We start from the raw sequence: 9,363 nt of genomic DNA, 5'->3' as shown, positions 1-9,363 counted from the left end.
TGTGTCTTCTATCCCCTTATATCTGTTTTCCAACATGCTTTCTGTCTTTGTCTTGGAATGAGATTACTTGGTTTTGTCCTGGCACTGGCCGGAATCCTAGCTGGGAGGGAAACAGTCAAATGCAGTTATTGTTTTGGGAGATGATATTTTTTTCCTTGTAAATCATCTCTCTGTTATGTATTATTATTTTTATTTTGAATGTATAATTAAGCATTTGAGTGTGTTCCTCTTTGTTGGATTTTGTGCTTGTGTCTGGATGAGACTTGTAGGTGATTTCAAACTTAGTACATTGGTGGTATGCTCTTGGAATCTACATCTGATCCCTATTTGTTCTCAGTTCCCCTTTGTCTTACTTTTTCTTGGGTGCTTTAATTGTAATTCTAGAACTTTTTACTATCCCATTTTCTTCCTTTTTACTGGCGCTGATATAACCTAAATGTGTTGCAAGCGCCGTAAAACCCTTAAAAACAAAAACATAATAGTTATACTCAAAGTGCTATCACACATCTCTTAATGTGTATCCTTTTTGGATGAGGATCTGGACCATGTAAGTTAACTCAGACCAGGCCAGTCATAAGGATATACGGGAGGGAAACAGTCAAATGTATAGTTAAAGTTTTTGGGAGATGATATATTTTTTGTCTTGTAAACCGTCTCTCTGTTTTGCACTGTATTCTTTTTTGTTTACAAATATTACATGATTTTTAAACATTCGAGTTTGTTCCTCTTAGGTGCGACGTGTGCTTGTGTCAGGATGAGACATTTAGGTGATCTCAAACTAAGTACACTGATGGAATCTACATCTGTTCCCTATTTAAACCCTTCCCCTTTGTCTTAATTTTTCTTGGGTGCTTTAATTCTGATTCTATAAATTTTTACTCTCCCTGTGTGGGGGTCCTGATCTCCTGTAGTGGGCAGGGGGTTAACTACTGCATCTTCTATCCCCCTATAGTATTTTCCAACATGCTTTCTGTCTTTGTCTTGGAATGAGATTACTTGGTTTTGTCCTGGCCCTGGCCGGATATCCTGGCTGAGAGGGAAACAGTCAAATGTATGATTAGTTTTGGGAGATGATTTTTTTCCCTTTTAAATCATCTTTCTGTTATGCACTGTATTATGTTTTGTTTACATATTATATATGATTTGTTAACATTTGAGTGTATTCCTCTTAGCTTGTGTCTGGATGAGACTTAGGTGATCTCAAACTAAGTACTTTGATAGTGTGTTCCTGGAATCTGCACCTGTTTCCCATTTGAACCAATTTCCATTTGTCTTCCCTTTTCTTGGGTGCTTTAATTGTAATTATAGAACTTTTTACTTTCCCATTTTCCCCCTTTTTACTGGCGCTGATATGACCTAAATGTGTTGCAAGCGCCTTAAAAACAAAGACAAAAAAAAAAGCTGAGCTGTGATAAGGTGGGGGTTATGACCATACGTAGTCGAAGAAGAGCATCATTCCATAACTTTTTTTTTTCGAGTGATGCAAAGAATCTTGGTGTTAGAGCTCACAATGATGACTCATGGTGAAGATAAAAAAAACCCAACAAAAATCATCAATTTTTTGACTCAAACTCAGAGATAATCGGCACCACTCAGTACTTTATCTCGAGAAATACATGTAATGTGAACTACTTTTTGTGGGTGTTATTTTCGCAAATTTAGAATATACTGAAATTCTCTCCTTTGAGGAACATCTACCAACAATATTATGTTAGACGTCTAAAAAGAGTCCCAAATAATTTTTTTTTCTCTTAAATTGAGCTTTTATAAAGAGCAATATCCTCTAAATATATAGGTATACGTATTTAAGTTCATCCTTGACATTTTTTTAAATTAAAAAATTGAGCTTTATATAGCGCAATATCCACTAAAATGTGCTCAAAGCGCTTTACAAGGGGTCCCTGGTCAACAGCAACATTTAACATGTGGGACGGGTCATGACGCCTGTTAGGCGATGTTACAATTTTTTGGGACAGAGACAACACTGTAAATGACCAGGTACTCATTTAATACCTTAGTACGGTGAAAGAATGTGAGTAAAGAGTCTTTTCCAAGGACTCAACTATGCGCGGAGTGCTGGACTCGAACCCAGGACTTTCCGATCCAAAAGCGAGTGTCATGTCACTAGACTACATACATAGCCGCACACAATACTAACAGCACTACTCATTTTGAACCTAAAGAAACGTGATGAGATAAAGCCATTATTCCACTGGCTTCATGCAGGGGAAAGATTCCGTTACAAGGCTGCTGTGGTCGTTTTTAAGTGTCTTGACATACAGACGCGGAATGTCTTGTCTTGGAGAACTCATTTCATTTTACTGTATACACTTCAGAGATCACTGAGGTCATCGTCATACAATCTCCAACTTGAAGTTTCTGGGATGAGTTTATCTCTCTCTCTCTCTCTCTCTCTCTCTCTCTCTCTCTCTCTCTCTCTCTATCTATCTATCTCTCTCTCTCTCTCTCTCTCTCTCTCTCAATTTCAGTATTTTCCCAAAATGACAGGCTTACCCAGCAGAAAAAAATGAGTTTTTAAAACTCAAACAAGATCTCTACAAAACAACTTTTATGTTCTTATTAATTAAACAAAGATCATTCTTCAACGTTTGTGATGTAAAAAAATATATCTGAATAAGAAAAATGTAGATTGTGTCGTAACAAATGTGACGAGTGTGTTGTAGGTGGTAAGGAGTAAGGAGAGTGTTAAAGGCTGGAGAGAAGGCATTCTCTCATTTCGGTTCTTAAGTCTGGAACAATATACCATTTTTTCTCTTGTAAACTCGATATCTTCAGAGATTTTCAAACATTTTCTGTTTCTTGTACCTACATTATGATGTATAACTGTGTTTTTGATATAATGTAAATTAAACCACTGGACAACTCAAAACTCCATAGAAAAAAAAAAAAAAAATCAATGATTGATCTTTTCCTTCCTAAATGAAAATGTGCATACATTTTTGTTTTAATAATTTTAAAATCGATATTGAAAAGAGAGGAACACACACACACAAACACACCGCCAGTATGTACATTATATAATACATGTATATGATACACGTGTTCCTAAATTGGAAACTGAAGTCGTAACGGCACATCTTCCTCTCTTCCCGTTTCAAAACTCCTTGGAATTTGGGAAACCAGTCCTCCGGAGAACTAACGATGAATAAATTTCATTTTGAATCGTAAGGTGGCACAACTATTTTAGTCGCAGGATGTATAGGCAGATTCTCATGATTACGGGTCGTAAAAGTAAGTGTGAGCGTGGATGATATTTATTGACGCTCAGCACATTTAGGCAAAAATTAAGGCGGGTGGTTGGATGGGAGCATCACCCTTGAATCGTATACCGTACCTATGAGGTTCGCATGGGTGTACGATCCGATAGTGATGTCGTTTCTCTTTACTAGCCTATCCTGCTTCTTTGGTTTGTGATTGTATTTTTGACAGGGGATATTTTTTTTCTGTAAATCTTCTGCCTGTTTGTTCTTGGTTATTTATAATTTAGCTTATGATATCTTTAGGTTATGATTTTGATTTACATTTGTACTATTTTTGTTAGTGTTAGATTGCTTGTTTTTTTGTTTCAGCGGACTCTCATATAACCTCAATTGTGTTGGAAGAGACCTAAAGCAACAAACAAACAAAAACAAAAATTAAGATGCCATCACTCTGAAACCAGAAGATCAGTTACACAATTTATGTACCGAGTCCTCCGTAGGACTGGTTTCACATTTCCAAGAAGATTGGATTGGCTATTTTAACATCACACTTCTTTCCCTATTGCGTTTGTAATATTATTATGAATGATTCATTGAATCTTTACAACGATCAGTGTCTTAGCATTATTATTTGCTTTTTGAATTAAAATCCAGAAGGTTCAAGTCTTCTCATTTCTTTCAAGATGCCATTTTGCAAGCTTGAATATATAAGAATATTTACTATAAAAGTATGACTATGATGACTTATCCACTTATCCACCCTGTCCATTGTTGCCCCATCACACTTAAAAGACTAGGGGAAAAATATGTTACAATGTATGACATAATCAGTCGGATGGTGAAAATGTTTGAACTGAGATATTGCCAAGTTTAGTTAGAAGGTCATTTTTAATCAAAAATGAGTTCTTGTCATACATGATTAAATCAATCCTTTTTGTACATCTTCGGGAAATAACAAAGCTTAATTTCACTTCTAAATATTTTTTACAGCTAGCCAAGTTGAAAAAGTATGAAATTTGAGAAAAGTTCCTGGATACCTTTCCCATCAGACCATAACTTCATGAAAAATCACCCGATTTACTTCAAATAAAGATTAAAATGCTACAGGAAGCATATTCTTTTAGAAAATGAAAATAATAATAATAAGAAGAAGAAGAATGCAATTCCAAAAGTATCACCATCCGACTGATTATGTCATGCATTGCATTGCATGACATATGTGAAGTCATATTTCAAAGGTTTTTGTAAGAAACGTACAAAATAATAACACAGATGGGTAGCCTTGCAAACACAGAGGGCGCAAAAGAATCCGCACGGTTACTCTGACTTTTCCTTTGAGTCATACTTGGAACTTCTCTTGGACTGTTTTGCGGATGCATTTGTCCATATTTCCATATTGTCGGTTGTTCGGTTTTATCATCGATGTGCCCTTTATTTTGGGAAACTCTCTTTCCGCCGTCCCATTGTCTATCCCAAATTCCTCCGTCTTTTTCTTCATCTTTGGATTTTTGACGTGCACTGTTCTTGTGTTCTATTGCCATTTTCAATTCCCGGTAAAACTCCTCTGGTCCTCTGTCTAGGGCTTGTACAACATTTGAAGTATTCGGGAACAATGCTTGTACGACATCTTTGTCCGGGAGTGGTGGGGGTTGGTTGTTGGCTTTGCACTGCGTTCTGCAATCTCTAGCTATATCGTTTGGTTTCGAGATATTCCCATCTTTGGATTGTAAGGAAGGTTTTTGAGCTGACACATGCTGTGCTCTTTCTGCTAAATGATAAAAAAACAAAAGTATTATAATGGGGATCAATTGTAAAGTAGAAAGCGCCTTGAGCGTGTTTAGTAGATTATGCTCTATATAAATACTCTTTTTTATTGTAGTAACAATAGGAAATACTGATATATCATAAACATTTTGGAAGAGAAAAAGATTCTATCGCTCGGTTTCGCAAATCATTTCACTGAATGCAACCTAAAGAAAAAGGAAAGGGTTTTCTGCTAAAGGCATGAACGCTGCTTAACTTTGACCCAATGAAACAAAAACATTGCTTAATGAGCTGCGAAGTCAATGCTAACATTTTTATATTAGTCAATGTTAATATTTTTATATTAAACGCAATATCTAAATTGTTTGATATGAGCCCTTTTTAAATAATATGATCATCCAAAAGTATTGCGTATAAGGGTTAAAATTTGTTTAACGCGTATATTGAAGTGAATCCAAAGAATATGATTTCATATAAAAGTGCCCAATCCATATTATAATGATTGCAAATCATCCCAGACAAATGAAGGCCACTATATGCAGAAAGATTAATGTTTTAAAAATCATCTCAAAGCCAAATCAGCAAGTTCGGCTGTGGTTGGATCTTCAATTATTCTGTCGTCGCAGGAGAATATAGGCCAGGAACTCAGCCAAACAGCTACGTATGTGATGATGTGGACTTTGTTGACTCGCTAATTCTCTTATACTTATAGCTAAGAAATTAATTATATATTTGTCTCACAGTTCGTAAAGATGGGGAGGGGGGAAGGATATTTTTCTCTATACATATTTGTCTTTGCTTATGCTCTTAGCTTGTACCCTTATACAATTTAGATGGGTTTTAAGTTCATCCTATTTCCTCATCTCAAAATATTTCTGTATCCTAAAACGTAAGCAGGGGTCAGATATGGACAAGGTGTTGGGGTCAGATAAAAAAAAATATTGACTTCACCCGGGATCAATCCCATTCCCTTTGCGCGTGAAGCAAGCGCTCTACAAACATAGCTATAATTAATTTACGCCCTCCTGCTGCGGCATCATAAGATACCGTCATCTAGGCATTCCAAGAAGAAATATAAATAATTCCTCAAGCAATAGTTTGATGTCAACAAGAATCGCCCAAGTTGTCCGAGTGAGCAAATTGGGTGTTAATAATCTTGCCCAAAGAAAAAAACGAAAGTGCCTGAAGCGGGGCTCGAACCCGGGACCTTCCGGGTAACAGTGCAATGCCTTTAACCACTCGGCCACACAGAGCAATGTCCTTAACAAATCTGGTGGAACTAAATTTTTGTTAAAATATATAATTTGATTCTTACCTACTACATCTAAATAGTCTTGTAGCGTCTCTAACTGTTGAGAAAGGGTGTTGATTTTGTCATTCATTGACGCCACAGCGGTCAGTGCTGGGCTCAGGGCACTTAACTTACTTTCCAACTCTACCATTTGCCTCTCAAGGATCGATAGCCGGTTGTCGTAAGCTATTGAAAAAGAAAACACAAGAAGTTATCTTGATAGTATATTATAGTCATGAAGGGGTTTTTTTTCACCCTCTGTCTTCCTTTGTCTTTGTAGTATGTACTTTATTTTCTTTTCTTTATTTTTCTTTCTCTCTTTCGTCTGTGATTTGTTTTCCTCTTCCTCCTTATTCTCCACCAAATCCTCCTCCTCCTTTTTTTAATTAAATTTATTGGGTATTTGTTAACAATAATATTAAAAATCATATAATGTGGGGTTTAACGTGGCAACAATAAACTTAAGACCTGATATATATATTACTTTTTTTCCGACAGAGACAACGCTGCTAACTCATTTTACGCCTGAGTACGGTAAGTAATTAGGTTTTTCCAAGGACAACAATATCAACTCAGAGCGGGATTCGAACCCAGGACATTCCTTTCCGAAGGCGAGTGTCATACCACAAAACCACATAGCCATACATGTCTTTGTCCAGTGCCTGAAAGGTGATCATACAACGTGTTCTAACATTTTGAAGAAAAGGTAAATAGTCATTGTGGATAGTAATTAGATGTTTTTGTTATTAGTGTTTTCCAGCTATATTACTTTAACAGAAGTTCCTCCACTTTGTACCTTAAATAGGTGTGGCTCTGCGGTACGGTCTTTACTTCGTACTCGAAAGATACCGATTTCGATTGCCCAACGCTGCGCTTTTTGGCCTTGAGCAGGTCATCTAGAATGTTTTTATCGTTGCACTGCGGCTGACGTCTGGGTTATTCCAGTCTTCCCTTGGAATAGACCCTAGAGATAAATTTCCCCTATGGGGAAATTTATTTATTTATTTTATTTGTTGTGATGGCACCGACTGCGTTTATACCACAATAATATGCTACAGCAAACGTCTTATGCCACCTGAAATCACCATTGTTAAAGTTATTGTTAAAGTGAGCAAATTGGGGTCATTTACCTTTCCCAAGGTAAATTTAAAACGAAAGTGTTCTGATGCGGGGCTCGAACCCGGAACCTCCCGGATCGCCTTGACTACTCTGCAACCTCGACCCCGTTCCCCTCCCCACCCCATATCTACTCTAACCTAACAAAAACGCACCATTTGTCTTACCCGACATATCGTTGGCAAAGCTCCTGGTCTCGGAATATCTTTCTCGAATGTCTGCTATATCCTCGTCATGCACATCAGTGCGCCTCCGTATGATCTGTTTCATTGCTGATAATGGCGGTGACGGTTTTGCGAACGGCTCAGCAGATGACCTCAGAGGGGCGACATTCTTACCGGCCTTGAACTTCGATGCCGGCCGTTTCTGTGTGGTTGAAGTAGCACGATGGTTTTGGTAAAAGGATGAACTTGCTGACATTGATGAAAGGCGTTTCCGACCGGGTAAGGAATCCCCCTGTCTGAAAGAATAGTAGGGCTACATGAATATACTGGTATGACACTCGCTTTCGGATCGGAAGGTCCTGGGTCCGAGCCTCGCTCGGCGCATAGTTGAGTCCTTGGAAAAGGCTCTTTACTCACATTCTCTCACCGTACTCAGGTATAAAATGAGTACCTGGCCGTTGACAGCGTTGTCTCTGTCCGAAAAAAAATTGTAATATCGCCTAACAGGCGTTATGTCCCGTCTTACATGTTGCATGTTGCTGTTGGCCATGGACCCCTTGTAAAGCGCTTTGAGCACGTTTAGTGGATATTGCGCTATATAAAAAGCTCAAATTTTTAAAAATATACTTTTATTTTTAAATTATTTGATGTCATCATAATATGTTGAAAATTTATATCTTATATTATTATCGCATAATATGTTATTCTAGCTTAAGAGTGATATTTTTGGCCTTTAACATTTCTTTAAAGGAATATGGTAGATTATGAGAAAGTTTATACTGATAAGATGTACTGGAGAATATGAGTTTTTCTTCTTTACATTACTGGCTATTGTATTCTAGCTAAAGTCATCTTTATCACATGTAATTATTTTCGTTTTCCTTTCTTTACCTTTTCTTGTTTTTAATCATTTTTATTTGCCCAAACTCTATAATTTAAGTGCAAATAGAGTGATGATACGATGACGGAACCATAATGTTTGACATTGTTAATTCATTGAATTAAGGGGCTATTGGCATACATTGACCACAACTAAATATATTTATTTATTTACATGTCTGGTAACTCAAATTGTTGTGGGCTCATTGTTGTAATGGAAATTCACTCATACTAACGCTAAATAGTGTTTAGTCAAGCCCATAAATATATACACATAAACTAGAACCTTTCGAATGTACGAAGTGGACAGCAATCAGCTCTACAGTTTTTAGACCGCCATCATTTTGTGACAAGTTCTCACTGATTCCCCTTAATCAAACCATAAACATTTAGGGTCACGCAGTTTTGTGGGTTGCTACAATTGAACTTGTGAGGGTTTTACTTAAACGCGTAACATTAATTGTAATGATGAACTAAACATCCCACCTTCTGTCCAACTGCCGTGGGTTCATCGATATTGAAACCAGCTGTTGTTGCCTTCGTCTTTCTTGTCCTGCAGGCTGCTGCTTCGTCGTATAATAAGGAGAACCTCTTGCTCCATCACTACTATCGTCTCGTCTATTGCTGTAAATAGGACACCCATTGCTGTGAGCAGGTTTGCCGCCATTACGAACATAGATTCGACTTCTTTCCATTTCGTTGCCTCCTCCACCACGATCACCACCATCAAAATTTCTTCGTCGTGTTGGCATCATTTCCTCTCCGGTGTTATCCGGAGAAGCGAAATTGGCGTAGACAGGTCTTCCATCCTTAGTCCAGCAAACCGTGTTAGCTGATGCATCCGGTGAGAAGGGTTTGAAGCGACTGGAAATACCTGAAGATGGAAGCTGGGAAGAAAAATATATCTTTATCAAACTAAAAACTATTC

General features: G+C 37.4%; 1 protein-coding gene across 1 annotated transcript in view; it reads right to left on the bottom strand.

The window, feature by feature from the left end:
* Positions 1–2,547: 2,547 nt before the first annotated feature.
* The window catches only part of LOC144967184 (uncharacterized), an 11,567-nt gene continuing 4,751 nt past the window's right edge, over positions 2,548–9,363 (bottom strand). The window contains exons 5-8 of the mRNA XM_078904116.1: positions 8,922–9,322; positions 7,560–7,852; positions 6,301–6,462; positions 2,548–4,986 (exon numbers count right to left, since the gene is read on the bottom strand). Coding sequence (XP_078760242.1) covers positions 4,454–4,986; positions 6,301–6,462; positions 7,560–7,852; positions 8,922–9,322 — 1,389 coding nt within the window. The 3' untranslated portion in view covers positions 2,548–4,453. The remainder of the gene's footprint in view (positions 4,987–6,300; positions 6,463–7,559; positions 7,853–8,921; positions 9,323–9,363) is intronic.

This window comes from Berghia stephanieae, chromosome 3, assembly GCF_034508935.2.
Source record: "Berghia stephanieae isolate SIO BIC M18660-M18661 chromosome 3, UCSD_Bste_1.3, whole genome shotgun sequence".
NCBI classification, from domain to species: Eukaryota; Metazoa; Mollusca; class Gastropoda; order Nudibranchia; family Aeolidiidae; genus Berghia; species Berghia stephanieae.
This window is presented reverse-complemented; position numbering and strand designations above follow the sequence as displayed.